This window comes from Python bivittatus, unplaced genomic scaffold (assembly GCF_059951505.1).
Source record: "Python bivittatus isolate LINGU-HERP-01145 unplaced genomic scaffold, Pbiv_v1 ctg000980_np1212, whole genome shotgun sequence".
NCBI lineage: Eukaryota > Metazoa > Chordata > Lepidosauria > Squamata > Pythonidae > Python > Python bivittatus.
In genome coordinates this window covers 34,551,931-34,573,554 of record NW_028277125.1, presented here as the reverse complement: position 1 = coordinate 34,573,554, position 21,624 = coordinate 34,551,931, and the positions used below count along the sequence as shown (strand labels likewise).

General features: G+C 36.9%; 1 protein-coding gene across 2 annotated transcripts in view; it reads right to left on the bottom strand.

The window, feature by feature from the left end:
• PIK3CB (phosphatidylinositol-4,5-bisphosphate 3-kinase catalytic subunit beta) overlaps positions 1-21,624 on the bottom strand; it is a 92,941-nt gene that overhangs the window by 8,246 nt on the left and 63,071 nt on the right. For both annotated transcript variants that reach the window (XM_007422249.4, XM_088131889.1), the window contains exons 15-22: positions 18,429-18,572; positions 14,668-14,767; positions 11,957-12,135; positions 11,175-11,284; positions 10,823-10,901; positions 4,776-4,943; positions 1,846-1,969; positions 557-702 (exon numbers count right to left, since the gene is read on the bottom strand). In XM_007422249.4, coding sequence (XP_007422311.1) covers positions 557-702; positions 1,846-1,969; positions 4,776-4,943; positions 10,823-10,901; positions 11,175-11,284; positions 11,957-12,135; positions 14,668-14,767; positions 18,429-18,572 — 1,050 coding nt within the window. The remainder of the gene's footprint in view (positions 1-556; positions 703-1,845; positions 1,970-4,775; positions 4,944-10,822; positions 10,902-11,174; positions 11,285-11,956; positions 12,136-14,667; positions 14,768-18,428; positions 18,573-21,624) is intronic.

Sequence of the window (21,624 nt, the reverse complement as noted above, 5' to 3'; positions counted from 1 at the left end):
ATAATGGACTGCATATATGCACATTTGTGTATGTATGTGTGTGTGTGTGTGTATGTATGTATGTGTATGTGTATATATATACACACACACACACAAAGACCCCAAGAATTCTCTTAAAATTCAACAGTAGTTCAAATTCTGATAATCTGATGTATTAATAGAACAACAACCAAAATAGAACTATGCACAGAAGAATGCCTATCAAAAGACAACCTTCTTTATAATATCCATCATATTAATTCTCCTTATACAAAGCTAGACTTTATGTAAAGTCTACTTTCCCAAGTTGAGCTCAGCTATTTGTGACTACATGAATATGTCCATTTGGGTTTTTTGGCAACAAGAGGTTTGTCATTGCTTTGCTAGATTTCTTTTTTAATTTCCACATCTAGCCTACAGTGTCGTTTCCTATATATTAACCAGGTCTAATCCTGCTTAGTTTCCCCCACCCCACCCCCATCTTCTAAGGTTTGGTACAGAAGCAATTTGGTTCTATCACATGGGAATCTAAGACTGTGAACCAAAACTAAATTATTCTAACAAGTTTAGTACTTACTGGCCAAATTTTTCAGTGTTTCCAGTTTTCCCTTGCTGAATGACATGAATAAAATCATATGTCAGGATGAAAGGTACCCGTTCCCTTTTAATTCCAAATTTGGATTTGAAGTTTCCAAGAATATGCCCAAAATCTATATGGAACAGCTGCGAAACAGAATAAGAATAAATTATTACTTCTGGGAAAATATTCATATTATTCATAACAGAACACTATCATCTTATTGTTCTTAAACAAATTCATCCCACAATGAAATACAACCGCATCTCTTCAATTATGATGAATAATTGCATGTTTTCAACTAATAATCTATGTCTTTTCAATTAAACCACCACTGAGGGATTGAATTCCTTCTCCTTGGCAGAGAGAGGAAGATCTGACTTGAAGAAATGCAGTGGCTGTTGGGTCAGTTGGTGGAAAGGAAAAAGAGAATTGGGAACAAGGTGAGCTCCTGGTCCAGGTAGATATTTAATCTTCAGTTCTTAATATCTACATGGACATTAGAAGTATTCATCCAGGAAAAGGTCTACATTTAGGCAGGCATTCTCAGATATATATTTGGCTAAGTGTAATAGGTTTGCTTGCTAGTTTATATCTGCCTGAGAAAACATAATCCCACTAAATATTTTGGGCTAATGCCATCCTTCTTGATGAAATTAAAACAATAATGTAATGTTTGCTAAGTAGGATTGGGGAAAAATCAAAGCAGGTGGTAGCAGCTTACTCACAGAGAGAAAATTGCTGCATTAGGAAGACAACTTTGGGCACTCCTGAATGGCACTTAGTCCAAGGAAGCAAAGAGAGGAGAGGAGCGGCTTGAGCTGAAAAGGTTAGGGCTCACTCTACTATGAAGACGTCTTTTATTAGGTCAATATACAATATTTCACATATATCTGAGGTAGAAGCTACTGTCACATATCAAAGAAGATGTGTAAGGCAAAGGAAGTTCTATGCTCCCAAAGCACAAGCATAGTCAAAAGTCTCTTTAAAAATATTTTTTAAAGTTACAGTTTCATTTTTCTAATATGTAGAAGTTTTATCTTTGGTAGAAAATGCCATATAAGAAGTGTCTCAATATTTTTAGAATGATACACATTTTATGGGAATCATGAAGGTAACAATATGCTGTGAAAAAACTTTTTCCTAACAAAAACACTATTAGGATCATTACATGCTGGAAAGCCACATGGCAATGAGTGGTATAGCAAACATCATTCTGAGCTCAGGGAGTCAATATCTCTACTAGAAAATTCCCCAAAACATTTCCCCATTAATATCTTGACTCTTACCTGACCATTCTTCCTGACCATGATATTGTCACTGTGCCTGTCTCCAATGCCCAGGACGTAAGTAGCTACACAGTAGCCAGCACAAGACAAAGTGAATGCCTCAATGGCTTGATCCAAATCTTCTCTGAGTTGGAAAGACAAGTGTTTTTAAATAGATTTTAACCAGATATTTATCATTTTATACCATATATTTTTAAGAGCTGCTTTAGTTACACAGCTGAGACTCATTTAGGTTTCCCCTCAAAATAATTCCAAGCACATTAGCATGAAATCATCTTGCAAAATGGAATGGCAAATGCAGAAGGAACTTTGGAATTACTTCCCACCAATTCAAGACACACTGTAGCCATTTCCCTATTAATGACATCTTCACAGCATCACGCAACTATCACTGAAGTGATTTAAGGTCTGTTCTCCTTATTGTTATTTTGGTATAACAATGACTGTATAACTCTACAAAACACTGTAAGTTACTAATAAGGAAACAACATGTGTGTTTTTACACCATGAAACCTGTGCCATTTGAAATACCTATAAATCTCCTTTTCTGCAAGAACACTGTGGAGAGCTGCAATGAAGTTCACACATAAAACACATTTTATGTGTGCGTTTGTATGTTTGTGTATGTCTGTGTGTGTGTGTATATATATGATGTAGAGTGTCTCACAGTCAATACTTGAATACATTTAGCATAACTATTGAGGGCAACTTTCATCATTCTATCTGGGCAGACCATTTTTTGTAGTGACAAGAGTGGATCTTGAGACAAAAGGGATATGAAAGAAAAGGGAAGAAATGAAAGAAATGAGAGCAAAAGTTGAACAACTGCAGGAAGAAAAAATATGAATCCTGTAAGAAAAGGTATTAGATTCTATCTCTGAATAGAATCTACAGAAAGTGGATGTAAGGAAAGAATACGTGGAAGCTGCTTTGAACAGAGTGAAAAGAAATACATTACAGGGTACCACAGAATTATGTGGAGTTATGCTAATGGGAAGTATGAAAATGGATGTTTGGTGGAATGATGAAGTGAAATTAAGCTGTGGATGACAAAAAATGCATGTAAGAATGCTGCAAAAATGTGAATGAGGAAAAGGTATCATATAATATGTATAGAAGGAAAAAAATGTATTCGAAAAGGGCAAGGAATGGTTAAAATTAACACACAAAGAAAATGCATGGAACTTTGATGGAAGTAAATGCTTTGGAAGTAGGATCAGAGGGCTTAACAAGGAGTGAATGGAATAACAATGGAATAAAAAATGTAAAGAATGAAATAATCTGGGATGAAACTGCAATGTGGGATGGCTTGAAGGAATACCTATATGCGAACCATACTGTTACAGATAGTCCTCACTTAACAACCCTAACTGGGATCAGCAACTCCATCGCTAAGCAACATGGTCATTAAACAAAATGTCACATGACTGCTCCACTTAGTGATGGCAGTTCCAGCAATCCCAGTTGCTTTCCAGTGAATCCCACACGATTGTTAGGCGGGGACCCACCCGGATCCAAGCCATTCTTGGAAGAAGGTAAGGGACTGCCTACACTTCAACTCTCCCCAACCACCTATCTCCCCTATCTCTGCCTTTTTGGTCACCTGTCTACCCGCTGCTGCCAGCTGCCCCTGCTGCTGCACCTGCAGCAACCACAGCACACTGATACTGCACCGGCTGGGGCCTTCTTTCATGCCAGTGCAGCTGGGGCCTTCTCTCTCTCACTGGCCAAGGCCTCCTTTTGCAATAGAAGGACCCAGGCAGGGCGTGAAAGAAGGCCAGTACATGAAAGAAGGCCTTGGTTGCACTGTTGTGAAAGATGGCCCTGGCTGTGTGAAAGAAGGGGCCTTCTTTCGCACCCTGCCCAGGTCCTTCTACCATGGAAGGCGGCCCTGGCTGCACTGACGCAAAAGAAGGTGGTATGAAAGAAGGCCCTGGCTGGTACAGTAGTGGTCTGCAGTGCAGCAGCAGGCAGGACCAGGTGGTGGAGGCAGCTGGTGGAAGTGGGTAGGCGGGCAGCCAAAAGGTGGTCATAAATGTGGGTGGGCCCAAATTTTGTTCATATCACTGCAGGGGTGCTGCAACAGCCAGAACTCTGAGGGTGGGTCATGAGCCCCTTTGTTCAGTGCTGTCATAACTTTGAATGGTCACTGAATGAATGGAAGTTAAGCGAGGACTACTTGTATTCAAAGAATGCAATTGAAAGATTGCAAATATTTTAAAAATGTTAACATTAAAAAATGCTAACATTAAAGGAAATCATAACTGTGGTGAGAATGTTAAAAAATGATATGGCTGAAGGGAATTCATTTTCTAAAAAATTGTTGGAAATGCAATAATCAGGTTGGATCTTTCTTTCATATTTGGCAGCAATGCTGTAAAGCCCAACAATTCTGGAAAATGATTTATAACAGTATGGACTTTTCTTTCTACCCTACTATTTTTTAAATTAAATATTACTAAACTTTTAGTAATTTTTATAAAGTATACTGAATTGGCTTTGCACATGGTAACAGCTGTTAGAATTCTTTGTTTTACACTAGAAATTAGAAAGAATTTGTTCATGCACACACACACACACGCACATACATCTGCAAGTGTAGAGGGTATAACAGGGGAAATGTTAAAATATAGATGTGGTTTGCTTACAGAGTACTGTGCAACTTAATGTATGTGTGAAAACTGCATGTATGCCTGACAATAAGAATGTTTAACAACATTCTGTTCCCTTACACAAATAGGGGTAGCAAGAGCGATTGCAAAAACTACAGGAGATTGGTTGTTTTAAGTGTCCCTGGGCAGATGCACCATTCAAGACCAGGTAGTTTGTCACAACTCCTCTATACTGATTCACAAAAGTCAATAACGTGAACAGAAAAGTAGATGGTTGCTAAAACATAAGAGTAAAGTAGTTAAGAATTTTATACATACCCAGTATTGTATTCTTTAAGCCAATTTAAGAGAGCATCTTTGTTGAATGCAGCAGCAGCAGCTACATTACTGCTGTTGAGCTGAATGTCTGCAATTGTTTCAGAAGCAGAAACCACCTCAATTAAGCCAGAATAATCTCCTGTTGCTAAACAGCCATAAGGCAACAGCCTGGAAAAATATGAGTTTACAATTAAGTCAGAATATTTTTATTCATTTAAATTATTTTTATCCAGTTTTATGCTGTACAAAGAGAATACATGTTTAAAGAGTTTAAATCAATATGTGGTCCAAGATCAGCATTTCATAAAAAAGAAAAGAGAGGAAAGCACTGTTTTGAATTTCTAGTACTCTAACAACAGATGGTGCTATCTCCCTTTTTTATTCCAAACTACTACAACTGCATGTTGGCCATATGTAATTTTTAAAAAAGAAAGGATGCATACATGAGGTTTCCAGAAAAATACACTTACATATAGAGGTCTGATCCTTTGCAGTTGCTAGTTAAATATTTTGTGGACAAATATGGCATTTAAATATGTGTGTACCACTCACAGATGACCACCTGTTTAATATTACAATTTAATTTTAATTATTTTAGTACTTAAAAGTATGAAATACCTTTCAACATGCCAGTAATTAAATGGTACCATTTAAGTAAGGAAAAACTGAATAAGTGGCAAGTTGGATGGGTAGAGCATTTGGGTTCAAAGATATTTAGAGGAAGAACAGCAGAGTTAAAGTAAAATATTTGGGTACATACATACATACATTCCCATCACATTAAGCTGTTTCGAGCTAAGCAGTAGGATCTTGCAATCCCCTCACGCTATCTTGATATATTTGTTTGCAGTTCAAATTTTATTCTCTCTACAGGACCAAACAACTTTAATGTACTTCTTTTGTACTCCTCATACTTCCACATTCATTCAGCAACCCATTTATTCTTTTAGTTTCACCACACACTCTTATATAATTCATTCCCAGTGCATTCAAGCTTACTTTTCTCTCTCTCTTAACATACCCAACTCTCACTTCCATATAACAAAATAGGCAGAAGCACATTTTTACACAAAACCATTTTGGTTCTTTCCACACATAGCCAACCTTCTGTTTCTTGTGTGCAGAACATTCCATAGTTCCAGTCTATTCACTTAATCATATACTTTCTCTCAATCAAGAAACATAAAATAATTTCTCACATTCATGTTTTCTCAGTGATGTGCTAAAGGGCAAAAATCTGGCTTGCACACCCTCTGCTCAGCATAAAGCTACATTGCATTTCCCCAATCCTGCTCATTGTTGCAATTTTAATCAGAATTCTGTCAAACACCTTCTCAGGCCCACTTAGCAAACTAACAAATTGTAATTTTTTCATTCACACTGTTCAAAGAGCTTCTATATTTTATTTCCTCACATACAATTTCCATTTACACTGTTATTCAATCTTCTAAATAGTTCTTCATAAAAGACACACATACTTTCTCTTCTCATGTAACTTTACATACCCCCCCCCCCTTCATTCATTCACTAAAATAGTAAGCATATATTCAACAACCTACACAGCGCTCTGTATATATGGGAACAGATATATGCTGTTTTGAATGTTTTAAGCTCAAGCAGAATGCCCTGTTTCCTAAGCTTGAAACAAACACTCCATACTTGTCCCAATCTAGGAAAAAACTGCTATTTCTTTTCAGTTTTTTTGAAGTATTCCAATGTTCTATGATTGGCTTGCTTTATTTAGAATTCTCCCAAGCTATGGAGACTTGGAAAAACATTTGATCATTAAAACACCAACACAAGATCCATCCCTGCTGGAGTGAAATTAGTTGAAGGAAGGATGGAACAGAGGTGAGGAAGAGTCAACTAAGCACACGTTCAGAGACTGAGAATTATTCTGAATGTAAGAAAAAGGCAATTGTTTGCCTTGTAGACAAATTTCTTTGCTATGAGGAATAAGAATTCATGAGTTGTAATATAATGTTGTTCCTGTAAGTTTTGTGTTGTGCTTTCTTTATTATATTTAGAGTATTTATATGCTATGCACTTTTTTCACTGATCATTCAAATGCTTTGTACAGTGCAATGGGTCTACATTATGGATATTGTCATGACATTGACAAAATCATGCTATATTATTCACCTGTTGAGGTTTGCGGGCACAGAAGTGTATTTGTTTTTTTCATGTTGCCCACAGGCTCTGTTGAAATGAATTCGCTGCTGCTGTTTGCTTCTTTACTGGGCTCATTTCTATGGCTGTGGCAGACTAAATTGCAAAAAGAATGCCTAACTTTCAATTACTATGATAACATATATAACCAAAATATGTGTGTTTTTCCCCCCCTTCTTTCCAAAATCAGTATCTGACTTCAGAGCGCATAAACATACGTTTTCTCTGAGTAATATAGTTTCTAGATGAATCTTTTGTATTTAATTTATTCTGATATCAGAGGCACAATTATAGAGAATTTTCTCATGAATAGCTTATTTCATTGCTGAGTCGCTTGTTGATAAATATTGCTCTTATCTGTGTGAGTGATTGCCATGTGCCTGAAGTTCATTCTATTTGTTAAACTAAAAATATTTAAGAGATGAGCTCCATATTACCATCTGGTGTGTTAGGAATACAATTTCTGTCATTAAAAAATGATTTTTCTGTTTCTTCTAAATCCACTGTTGGGAAAAAGCAATTAGCATTTCAAGTGTTACAGAACTGCATATTTAAATACAGACTAATATATTAAGCATTAACAAAGAAAGAAAATTAGAATCTTATGAAGTTGTTGCTCTTCTTGTTAATATTATTTCCGCCTTCTTTATATATAACTCAAGGCAGTGAACATACCTAACACTCCTGTCTCCTATTTTCCCCACAATAACAACCCAGTGAGAGGTGAATTGGGCTGAGAGAGAGAGAGAGTAAATGGCCCAATGAGAAAAACACAAGATGCAGGGCAAGCACAGGAGCTCCTTAAAGAGTGGCACTTAGAAATCGAACTGGATAATAAAATGAACAGTGTGGTCAATGTTGTCATGCTGAAAGATATATGAATAATGCAATCAGTACTATTTTAAGATCATTAGTAAAGATATCAATAAGTAGGCCTTTCATTCTTTCTCCTTGCTAATAGTAGTTAATTAATTCACTTCTATTTATTTATTTATTTATTTATAACTAACTTACTGACATCCTGGAAATTGAGATACATGAGCTACATCACACTCCCATCTCCAAAATGGCATCACAAAATGTCAATTATTCTGTTGTCGTTTTTGGTATTCTAGCAGGAGTTAATATGATCCTCAACAGAAAAAAAAAAACACCTTTATTTTAAAATGATGGTTGATGATTTAAGTAAGGATTTGAATGGTTGTAGAGGAAGACTGGGACTGACAGTTAAACCCACAATCTTCCAGACTGCTAGGATTAGATGATTTATACCACAAGGTAGAGTGTAGTAAAAAGTTATTTCAGGAAGTCTATGTGCAATATTAGGTATCTCATGTTTCATGCTGCACATCACAATATTATAGCACTGACAGTTCAGTTCAACTTATTTGCTAAAATTCAACAACAGAAGTTTAAGTCTGGCCTTCCAGAACATAAATGAGGGGGCAGAGGTGAAGAAAGTAACTAAAGCTCTTTCCAGCAATATATTTATTTATGCTACATCCATAGAAAACCAGCTATTCAATGATAACAGCTTGTACATGGAGAAACTAGAAGTAAATAATCCTCTTGTTGGTTGCATCTAGTCTGATGTGCAGGGAGTTATAATAATGCAACATTATATCTTTGTATTACAATGGTCAAGGCACTAAAGTGGTATAAAACCTTCTGGCTTTCCAAGATCTAGCATAAGTTGCATCCTTATACCAACTGATTAGGGGAAGATTAGCTTAATATTTCTTTTATTCTGTCCATCTCCATGATTGCCTTAAAGTCACCAAAATTCAGGCTATTTCACTGGTGTCTGAGTGCACTTCGTATCAGAATAAAAGAACAAGATAAATACTGTACTGAAAAGGTAAGACAGCCTTCCCCAACTGAGCACCCTGCACTACGTGGTCCCCGACACTTAAGATGTTTTGCCAGAACAAGTACTGTGGTGAATTGGGAAGCACCCAAGTTAGGAAATTATTATTTTGTGAAGCAGACAAAATGAAATTACTGGCCTTTTATTCCTAAAAATCCCTAAACAACACAATCACCAAACCTTATTTGTTCCATGACTGTAGAGATTAATGGCAACAGGGATTTTTAGATTTAATTCTATAGTGAAGAATAATGCACATATCCAGTTAGGAAAATAAACTGAAATTCTTACATTAAAAAATTATTTTTCCCCACCTATCCCCAAAGCAATCTAAATGTATTGTAAACAGGATGCAGAATTTCATGATATTTGGGATTTTGTTTTTAATTATGAAAATGTGAGATAAGACATTTTTACAAACAAATAAAAATAACAAATACTTGATGAATTTGGATTATACATTCATGGTACCTAAATCAACCCATATATTCTTTAAGATATTCACCAAAGTCTTTGGGAGAGGCATAGTCAGGATAGAGTTTTGTTTGTTTGTTTGTTTGTTTGTTTTTAACCATGGTACCAAAATTCTGAAACTCCTTGTTCCTGCTTATTTGATACTGGTATTCTGAGGTCAAGCAAAGGAAAATCTATTTCACGGAACATTTGGAGTTTTGTGAATCATTTTTTTTCCTTGGCTTTTGTATTTTTTCCCTTTTCCAATGGCTTTATTCACTGTTCTATTTGTGTGTTTGGAGTTTTATATTTTTAAATGCATTGATTTCTAAGCCAGGAAAAATTAATATAAATATTAATGTTACTCAAAACGAATGGTTAATAAGGAATAATTACTTTGGAAAAACAGGGACATAACTCAATCTTGAGAGCAGGTAGATGCATGCAAACATTATGTTCAAACCAAATGTAACCACAACTAAGATTCCAGGATTCAAGTCCCATCAAAGCATTTGTATTTCTAACGCCTCATGTATCTCAATACATATTTGGATTACCATCTTCAGTTTTCAGCCATTAAAGTGTTAATGTGTTATTCATTCTTATCATGAAAACAAAAGGGCTCTGTCACAGACATTTACAGGAATCTGAAAGTGCAAGTAGTCCTCGACTTACGACCGTTTGTTTAATGACCATTTGGACTTACAATGGTGGTGAAAAAGTGACCTATGAGTGGTCCTCACATTTACGACCATCACAGCATTCCTCATGGTCAAAATTCAGACACTTGGCAACCAGGATGTATTTACAACAGTTGCAGGGTTCTGGGGTCATACGATTGCCATTTGCAACCTTCCCAGAGGGCTTCTGACAAGCAAAGTCAATGGGGGAAGCCAGATTCACTTAATGACTGCATGATTTGCTTAACGACGATGGTAATTTGCTTAACAACCGCAGCAAAAAAGGTGTAAAATCCAGCATGACTCACTTAACGACTGCATCGCTTGGCGATGGAAGTCCGAGTCCCAATTGTGGTCATAAATCGAGGACTACCTGTAGGTTCTAATGCTGATCAATATTCTTGCAATGACAAGCTGGTGGACGTCTAGGTAGTTATCAAGTATCAGCAACAAAAATAAAGATATGAACACCAACAAGGCACGCTGTGCTAAAAAAAAGAACAGAATGCTATGGTATGTAATGAAGCATCCTAGAAATTTTATTAGGAACTGAAGTATCTTGGTTAATGGCTTCTTTATATTATTCTCTATAGGGCAGCAATTAATTTCATATTACATAAAGCTAAAATCAGGATGCAACATTTCTGGCATTGTTGCAAACCATTATTTGCCAAATTAAACTAACATACTTGCACAGGATCTGTTCTTTAAAAATGACAATATATACTTCTATTCCTTACAAAGTATAAAATAAGGTATTTTTTTAGAAATTATCTGAAGTTGTGCAGATAACTTTGAAACATTTTGTATGTCTTCAAAGCCTAATAATCTAAAAAATAGCGTTAAGAAGAAAATCCACCAACTATAGGCCCTCTTACCGAAGATCTAGCCCAGCCTCTTTCCAAAGTAAATCCATTAAACGTAACATCTGAAGCGTCAACATGTCTTGTCGTAGATCTGTAACAAAGTTTGATAGATAGGATTGTATAAAATAATCGAAACTAAAAAATGTGCAATATACATGGAAAGTTTTCCAAGCACCTAAAAAGCATATTTGGATTTGCAAAAATTGTATTATTTCTCAGACTGCATTTCAATACAAGTTGCCTGAAATAATGGTAATGTTCCACTACACCTGTGTTTTTTAAGACTTCAGGGTCAAAATACTATGACAATAATAGCTAACATTAAAATGTCAACAGTAGAAAATGAAGTTTTCTGTTTACTTACCATCTCCATTTTTAAAGATGATTCCCACCAAATCACCACCGAACACTTTGTTACTGTATACGATCCATAAAGGCTTCATTTTTGAGTCCATATATTTACATTTCTCTATACTAGAATAAGGATAATAACATTTTTGGTGAGTTAAATTAGGAGATTAATGAATCACAAAAATGTATCAGGAAGAACTAAGTCTGAAGGAAGGTTATTCCATAATGGAACTCTACAACTTGGACAAATGCCTTTCAAAACTTTCATTTTGTTGCTACAATATCAGTTACACTGGCAAATTGGCACACTACTTAAATAAATCTTGGATGTCTATCTAGTGGCCACTAAATCCAAAATCTGAAAAAGTGATGTATATTTACTTAGAAAATATATTTCATTCTTTATATATAGAGTTGATCCAAATTTTACTGGGTTTTGTGTTTAAGAAGTTGCCACATAAGCTATTATTGTGCATGTTTTGATAATATGATTAGAGATCAATTATTAATTTAAGCCATTATTACTGGAAATGCTATAAAACATTTAACATTTTAAAGGTTAATCCAATCTTCACTCCAAATCAGAACTGACATCTTAACCTTAGGATGACGGCGATTTGCGTATAGAGCTAAGTTGGAGAAAAAGAGAATGTCAGTCACAGGTAGAAATGTTGCCTTATGCACTGTCACATCTACTGAGCGGGAGAGAGCTCAGAAGTCAAAAAATAGGAGCTTTCTGCCTTCCTAACAGCTACAGCACAGCAGACATGGATGAAAGAGAGCAGGTCAACTTACCAAAGTTCTGAAAGTAAAACAGAAGGATTCAGAGGGGACTGGAGATGGGAAAGGGCCTCTCTATATGCTCTTTGTTTTAAACAGGTATGCATCGCATCCTTTCCTTTAGCTTTACTTTGCTTCATGGCATTCAGTTTTATTAAGCTATTCAAAGTCTTCATCTTATTCAGTGCTTCAACCTGAAATAGATATTTGAGATATTAGTTTCTAGAATGAATGAATGGGTTCAGACATCACCCTAATGTGTGCTTTGTTTAGTTCTGGCTACTGTGACTTATTCAGCAAATCTCACTTAACCAAATCATAAATAACTTTATGATGTATGAACCAGTACAGGCAATGATTTCTGAAATTAACGTAATTAGAATCAATCTACAGTACTAAGCAAATTCCTTTTAACTCTCAGGGTGTTAAAAACCTTCTTTAAAAAAGTCCTGATAAGGCAGGGATTTCATTTTGTTTTTCCCTCATATTTATCTTCACCATATAAAAGAGAAGGTTTTGCATATTTGCTAAAATTTAAAGGCAATTTTCCCTGAGCTGCAGCAAAACCAGTTCCAGCCTTTCAAATGTAATATTACTTTCATTTTCAATCACTTCAGAATAATGGATCTCCTTATTTTGAGCACAGCCACTGGGTGAATCATTAGCAACAACTTTTAGGAGAACTACAGAAGTGAGATTGAATGTTTGTTTCTTTGGGGCAGTCATACCTGTTAACTTTTGTAACTTTCTATCTCCACATCTCCTTCTCTTATCAGTTTAATTTCCATATTCAGATAGCATTGTGCCAAAGGTAGTTGACAAGACCCACAATAAATGGGAGTAATGTTCTTGCTCAGAACCTCCCCTCTCCTAACTCACACAGAATTTTCCACAAGGCTACTTATTTATTTTATTGGCGACTTAATGTTTTTTAATGTAAATTATCATTTACATTTAAAGATCTGGCTGATAATATCTGTCAACTGTTCTAGGAGCAAAGAGGATGATGGCCAAATATGACTCCAAGTTGGTGAGCTGCATAGTTTTAGATTGAAGCAGGAAAGCTTTCTCCCATGTAGTCAATAAAAGGGGCTTTAACAACAGGAACATCTTCAAAATGTCTTTTTGAAGATACTAATATAGAGATTAAGGCCTTAAATCATTTAGATCTCTAAAGATCATAAGGACACTTATAGACATATCTTTGAGTCTACAGAGCTTTTCAGGAAATTCTGCAGTTCTTCCATAGCATTGCTTGGATACTCAATACCACTTTAGAGACGAGAAATATTGGGCAGCTTCTTGGAACAACTGGGCTGCAATCAAGAATCCTGGATGGATTAGAATGACTTTGGTATCATCCATATGACATATTTTTAAAAATAACATAGCAACTGGGGGTAAAGTTATCAGAACAGTAACTTCCATACTGGTACATACAGATCTAAAGGGCACAAGCATGTCTACTCTGTGTACCTAGCATAGCTGTTCAAGAGCATAGCTGAAATGGAATAATTGTGAAGTTGATTGTGATGCGCAAAATACAAAATTTGACAATTTCATTTATTAGATTTATGTTTGCCTGCTTCAATGTAATTAGTTTACATTTCCCAGTCTTTGTGCTCTTAAATCTCAGATGAAAGATGCAGAATCCAACCTTACTTTTGGCATATATTGACTATTAATATGGACCCACTAACACACATTTTTGTCTTTGTTGTTTCTCCCAAATTTGTTAAATTATTATCTCCTTGGCTTTGGAATTCTGGGAAAATAATGCTGAAGCAAGGCTATGACCTTAAACCATGAATTGCCAGAAATTTCTTCATATCTAGTGTGCTGATACCCTTAGTATTAAAACAAGTTGTTACTGTAGAGCGATCATAGCTTCTTTATAAATCTGAAACTTAAACCAGTGTTAATAAACTTGGAATATATGTCTTGCTTAATGGATACTTTTATATTTTTAGTAGGTTCTATATAGAAAAAAAGTATTTTAGTGTAAAGCATGTTTTAAAGGCTTAAACTTTCTTATAGAAGGCTGAGTCACTCCAGGCAGGATGCTGTGGAAGCTGTACAGAGTTTGATTATAGAAAGAAGACAAGAGAGACTTGTCAGGTCAGCCATCTGTGAAAACCAAAAGTTCCCTGCATTTCCACAATTCCAGGAGCTGTGCAAACATTATATGAGGAACAAAATCAACCTGTGCTGGACAAACAGGAACTTTTTGAAGTATTTCTAGGTTCAATTTCTTCCGTGTTTGCACAGTTGGGAATTTTTTGCCCCTTCTTTGATTGCGCTGACATGCACTTCCTCTAAAGTGCACAGAAAATGTCACAACCCACAAAAGACTAAACTGAATATATTTAAGATACCCATTAATTTTTAATAGTTTACTCAAGTACGTTAACATGTAATTAAGGTATTTTCTTATACTGCAGGGCTAAATAATTCCTTTGTGAGGTACAGATTCAATTACACTGATTGCAGGGGGTGAACAGAACCCCCCCCCCAAAAGTATTATTTTGCCAGTTTCCCAATGAATATTGTCAGCAGCATTTCACAACAGATTACTTGTTATTACTGATTATCCCCATTGCAGGTAATAAGACTACTGTGTCTTTGATTGGTGCTTGTTCAAAAGGGTCTGGCCTTTAGCAAAAGCATCTTATATCTATTGTCTTTGCATAAATAATCTCAGGGGAAGGATTTAAAATAAGTAGTACCTGTCTGGAAAGAACTTTCATATGAGTGATGCTCCCACGGCAATAAGCTTCCAATATCACACCAAACTGCACAGAGACTGCAGGTATATGCACTTCTGATCTACAAGAAATGTATATATGTATTGACAACTATGTATTTTAAAGGCATATATATATCTAAATCATAAGGTAGATTTAACCAAGTGCAACCCTGAATTACACTGTCATTGCTCTACAAATAAACAAAGAGATGCACCCTTGGGAAGTATACACCCAGTAAAATAAATAAATAAAATACTCAACCCCTTTGCACAGAAGTGAATCCCAGCCTCCAAGTCCTCTGCCTTTTAAATTCTCCACCCTCTAAAAAGGAACATGTGTACATAGATGGGTCAAAATCTCTTGATGCAAAATAGAGGAAACAATGAGAGAAAAAGAAATTCTGCCTTATCTGCAAGTTTTTGATCTTCTTGAGGTAAAACAAAAGGTCAACTTGAGAAGAGTTCTGCCAAAATCAGGAGAGCCTCTCTTGAATGTTCCATTACAAACAGAGAAGAGAGGTCTGAGCCCACTGATTAGAGCAGCTTTCCCAAATGATAACCTCTTTATGAATTGGGCTTCAGCTACCATAATCTCCACTCCAATTACAGAGTGAAAGTCCAACATACCTCCAGAGCTCTAGATTGTGGAAGTGTCAAAAGGAGTGGAAGCATGACCTTTGGGACTACAGCTTTAGGAAACAATAGGGAAAGGAGAAGAAGGCATGCTTGTCCTCCATACTGAAGGCACCAATTCACTGCAGCTTAGAAGCCTGATCGTTACTGTTTTGACCCAGTAACTGTGGGTAGCAATATTTGAAAAGCAATTAGAAGGATCCTCTCTCCCTCTTCTTCAATTTTCCCTGCTGGGCCAATGCTTCCTGAAATGCCTGATTTAGTGGGAGATGAAGAACTGGGTCTAAAGATCAATGAGTAAGTCCTTACAATGTAAAACAATCTTGTATGGAAGGAAATCACACACAGTCCTTATATCAAATTGCTGTAGTGTTCTTCTTTCTTATGACTGAGAAAGAAAAAAAGGCATCTTCTGATATACTTTATCACAAATGTGTAAGACATAAGTAGATCCAAGACTGGTCCTCACTTCTAGTAGTAAATAAAAAATTCCCCTAATTCCAAAAGGTAAGCAGAGCTTTCCCCAAGCTCCCTTGCTTCCTTTGAAGAACAGAACTGAATCAACATGACAAGAGACAAGGGAAAAAAGAAATATGCACATCTTTAATGAAATACCTCATAAATTACAGAGAAAACTACCTAAGGAAACTACACAGTTCTGCTTCCAAAGATATACTTGAAAAAAATCAATATATGGAAAAACCATACAGATAGAACTTGACTAATATTCAAAATAACATTTATTTAATCTTCTATATACTGCAAAATACCAAAGGTCTCCAGGCAGTTTATAAAACATAAGTTATATTTTATAACTATAAAAATGAGTTTACCTTACCTGACAAGCCCATAATAATTAGATTAATACGATCCACATAACTAGTGGGGACTGTATAAAAGTTTCCTGGATTCTTTATGCCTTTGTAATCAATCTCTATGTTTCACTGTAGCTATATATTAGTTAGCAACCAAGAGATAAATTTATCCCTAGTGTGATATGATCTCTTTGGAATATATGGAGACCAACTGCCTGCCAAATTCAATACATGCTGAAGTTCAAATTATGCAAAAATTTATCATCATGGGCCTGAATTATATGAAAGGCCGCATATTAGATCTGGCTTTTATCTCAGGGCAGATAAGGCATGAATGGAGGGTGGGGGACATTAATACCAGTCCCTTGTCAGGATAAGATCACTCTTTGGTTTCTGTACAGCTGACCAGCCATTGCGTTCTGCAGACAGGATGAATCCATTTGTTTTGGGGGGGTTTTGCCCAGGTATCTGCGCAACGTTGTCACTAGAAAATGAGGGAGAACACTTTTTGTAGCGCCTTTTGCCTTTAGAATAGCACACCTCTGGAGATAAGGGCGTCCCCATCCCTGTTACCATATAAGAAGGCAGTTAAGATCTAGGCCTTCCAAAGAACTTTTGTGGATGGTCTGGAGAACTGTGTGACTCCTGGACATATGGTACCAGATGAACATGAAAGTGTATGAACTCTGTGATATGGTTGATTATGACTTTATTATTTGGGGGGGGGTGTTGATTGATATTGTGTTTAAACTAACAACTGCAAAAAGAAAGGTAAAGTACTTTGAGTTGTCTTCTGATTGAAGCAGCATCTAAGCATAAGCAGATAAATTTTTAAAATGTGTGCCACCATTTTTAGAGGCAGACTTCATTTTGTCTGCATGCCCAAGTAACCTGCTGGCTTAAAGGAGCTTTAAAATGTGTGTATCTGTTCTTTAAAAAAATGGTGATTAGTATTTGTACAGAAGAAGCAATTAGTCTGGATTGTTGAGGATGGGGTGGGATAAGGGAGCCTTAATGGCTCCCTTGATGTATTTTTTTTGGAATCTGAGATATGAGCATTTCCCATAGAACATTTTAGATATAATGACTAACAAAGATAAAGTTAGTTTGATAGGCTCCAAGGAAGCTCGGTTTGTACCTGCAGTGCTTAAAGCCTTCTTGGCTAAGGTCCGTACTCAACTCCTTTTCAGAGTTTAGTAGGGCCCTTACAAGTTCCCCTTGGTACAAAGACAATTTTTAAGTTCCATCTTCCAAGTTCCACACTGCATTCCTAATGTAGTCCTGCCCCATGAAGCCAGCTTGGATTCATATCTTTTCTTACTGATTTAAGCTACTTTTTCTCCCAGCCAGTCTGACTTCTCCAATATTGCTTAGCAACTGATTTTTTTTCTGGAGCCAGGAATTTCACAAGAAATTAAAATCTTCCAGCTTTTCATGGACCACAATCTCCCAGATGAGCTATGAATGAGCATTTGCCAACCTTAAGTAGCATGCCATGGCATGGAGATACAAACAGACCTGTCAATTTTGCCTAGAAACATGTTTCTGACTTACTCTACTCATCTATTCTACCCTGCTAGGTATTTAGGATAACAATCCTCAAATTCAGAAGGGCTTTATCTTTAGCAGTTTCAATGCCCTCCCAACAGCTGTGACTGAGGGGAAATACTGGAACATCCCATTTGAGTGGAGACACGGCTCCAGCAATTGAGGAGCAATTGAAACACTGGATCATATTGTATTGTACTACTTGTTTTATGCTGACACTCAGCAAGAGTTGTTATCATTTGTGGTCAAGCACTTTCATTCCTTTTATCTCCAGTTGTTATTATCAGATCAATCCAACTATTTTGCTGAATGTCACTAAATATTTCTTCAAATAACTCTTAGCTATTTCTTGTCAGGTTCTGTTGATCACCCATTTAGTTGTAGTTTAGCCAGCTGACTATACTTATGCATTTATATTTACATTTATTTATATTTATATTTACATGCACTTTTATTGATTCTTATTAACATGTTTGTATTCAAGAATTGTATTTCTATTTGGAATTTGCTTATACTGGTCTATGATAATAATAAATCATTTTCTCTTGTAATTTGAAAGGAACCACAATTATAATTTTTTTTTTAATGTGCTCTACTTTTGAACAACCCACTGATCCAACTTCACTGAACAGTGAAAATATAAAATATAATATAAAACAAACACAACACAGTAGAATGAATAGAAAAAAACCTCAAATATGTATTTGCTACAAGAGTGTTGTATAACAGTAATTTTAAGTCTTACCTCAAATGCCAAAACAACATTTGTCCTATCCTTCTGTTTGCCATGGCTTTTTCTAACAGGAATCTGGAGAGGGCACAGTCGAGAAAAGCTTCATATTTCAGTACCTGCACGAGCTGCAGGAGATACTGAGCAAGCTCTTCATCACTAAAAATAGGTAAAAAGAACCTAGATAAACTAGTGGAATTCTGGGGAGATGCATTATCAATTTTATACTATTTCTATATTGTTTTTCTGTAAAATGTTCCCAAGGGAGTATATAATAAACTAAATTAAAATCAACAATAAAAGAATAGTATTTATTTACTTACTTACTGATTTGTAAAATTTATCTAACTGCCTAAAATTAGGCAGACTCTAGGCAGCTTTATAGAAATTAAGTGTTAAAAATAAGATATAAATCCAAAATTAAATTAAGAATAAAATACAAAACTAAAAGTTAGAAAATTAAGAAGTGGCATCATGATAGGTCAGGAAGAGCCATGTTTTCATCAGCTTCTAGAAGGCCATGATGGTGGGGGCCATAGATGTTTCAGGGGGCAAGCTATTCCAGAGGAAGGAGGCTGCTACAGAGAATGCTTGCTCTTGGGCCCTCTTTTGCCACACCTCCTGGTAGAGGAGACACTCAGCAGGAACTGCATAGTTGTCTGGGTAGAATAGGTGGAAAATACTGAGGAAAGTCAGTCTCTAAGATATCCAGTAGAAGATTGAAACATGAAACAGCTAAAGAAACTGTAAAAGGTCAAACTGAAGGGACTGAATACCACTCCTCCCCAATTTCCTTTTTGAAAAGCTGAGTGGCCATGAGCAGGGCCTCCCAGTCCAGGAATGAGCACAACTGACACACAAGATGAATCCAGCCATGGCTGTCACCTGTTCATTGAGCAGCAGATGCAAGTTCAGGAAGACCTCCAAATTGCACACCAACTCTGACTGGGGGAGTGCTACTCTCCAGATCCAGGGAATCCAAAAACCCACAGCCACTCCCTCTGGTTAGGGTTAAGTCACAGCTGGTTCCTCCCTATCCAGACCCTCACAGCCTCTAGGCACTGGGCAAGCACCTGAACAGCATCACTTGTCCAGCCTGAGCAGAGATGTATAATTAAGTATTATCAAGAGAGCAATAATACTGCCAGATGACCTCACTCAGCAGCTTCATTTAGATGTTGAATAGGAGGGGTGAAAGTACTGAGCCCTGAGGTACCACATAAAAGAGGCCTAGGGACCTTTCCTCCCCCCACGCCCCTGTGTTTGATCAGATTCACTCTGTCTTTTTCCAGCAGTGCTCTAGGTGTCTCTTGCATTGTTTCATCTCTCGCAGCACCTCTATAAAGCAGGGAACTCTACGGGATCCATGAACACACAGGCACAATCCAATCCAAGGTCCCAGTCACATGCTCATTCCAAGCTGCAACCAGGGTCTCAGCTGAATTGTGCACCAGAGCATCAGGAATAACCCCAAGTTCCCTCTGAAACCCCCTGGGTCCATCAGGAATGTGGGGGTGGGCCACATGAATAAAACCTTTCCCCTTGAGCAGGGGGTAACAGGTGTCCCCAATGGCTTCTTCCAGTTGAGTCTCTTGATGAGGTGGCACTGCCCCAAAGGAACAGGTGTGCAACCCTGAGGTCCTCTTGGATGTGTGGCTGTTGCTGGGAGGCTAAAGACTGAGGGGTCTTTGTTCAGTTAGTCCTCCAGTTGGACCCTTACCTAAGACAGGAGGATCTTACAACAGTGACTCATCCTCTTATCACATGTCTTCACTGATTGGACTACTGCAATGTGTTCTACATGGGGCTGCTTTAATTAGTCTAGAATGCGGTGCCATGCTCAACATGAACACCTGTGGCCAGGCTCTGCAGTGGCTTCCTATTAGCATGTGTGTACAATTCAGTGTGCTGGCTTTGACACTGAGATATCTCCAGAACTATCTGCTCCATTCAGTTTTGATCTGTCCAATGCAAAATTCCTGGAAGAATCTTACTAGTCCTCCATTTGTGTGGCATGGGTGTGTGTGTGCAAAACAATGCCTCCAATCCCCAATCTTTGCAGGTGGTCCAAAAGAATACCATGCAAGTGTATTTATTTAAACATTTTACAGCAGTGACTTTGGGTGGTTTACAAAGATTAAAACCATCATAACACTATAAACTCATGATGCCCCGGTTAAACAAAACCACACCAGAGCCACCTAATTGCCTGACTCAAAAGCCTGGAGTACAGCCAGGACTTCAGAGCCTTACTAAAGGCTAACAAGGCTAACAAAGTGATCTAGTAAAACAACTCTTGCTGCAAATCTTCCACAAGAACAACCAATTTCTGTCCTATGCCCTGGCCTGATACCACTGAAAAAGATAATCTGTCTCATCCAGGACCCTCTATAGCTGAAGCCCGACTACCTTCTCAACAACCTTACCAAGAAATGGCAGGTTGGAGGCTAGCTGATAATTTTCTAAGATGTTCAGGCCAAAGAATCATTTTTTGAGGAAGGGATATACCATCACCTCCTTCAAAGCAGGCAACAGGACCCCCTCTGTCAAAGGTGCATCCACCACCTGCTGAACTCATGTCTTTGTGCCCTCTCTGGATATATGAATCATCACAAGGAGAAAGTTTACAGGTGGCTGGGCTCATCCCACAGAGGATACTGTCAACTTTCTCAGGTGTCATAGGCTACCTAAGTCTTTACCTCTTTAGCATTAGCTATATGAATTTGGGCTTAAAGATCAACAGGAAGTTCAAAAACTCCACCTTCCAACTTTGCTGCTGATTATATATGAGAAAATAATGCAGCTGTTTAATTTCAAATGAAAATTACACATAAAGATTATATCAAGAAAATATATTTTGTTCATTCATTTGTAAAAAGAATTGCCATAAAGCAAAAGATCACTGAACTCAGCCATCCAGTCATGGTTGCCAACACTCTCCTCAAGACACCCTCCAGAGCACAATGATGCTGTAACTAGCACACTATACATTGCAACAACGTTAGGGAGGGTACTGGTAACTATGGCACTAGATTCCAGCACTTCTTATTATCCTCATAGATTAAGATTATTTAAACATTTTTTCTGTTTTACATGTTGCTTAAGAAGGAAGATGCCCGCAAAAAGTAACATATAACATGCTGAATACAAATGCTCTAAATTTGAAAGATATACAACAGAAAAAATAATGAAATAATTTAGAACATGCCAA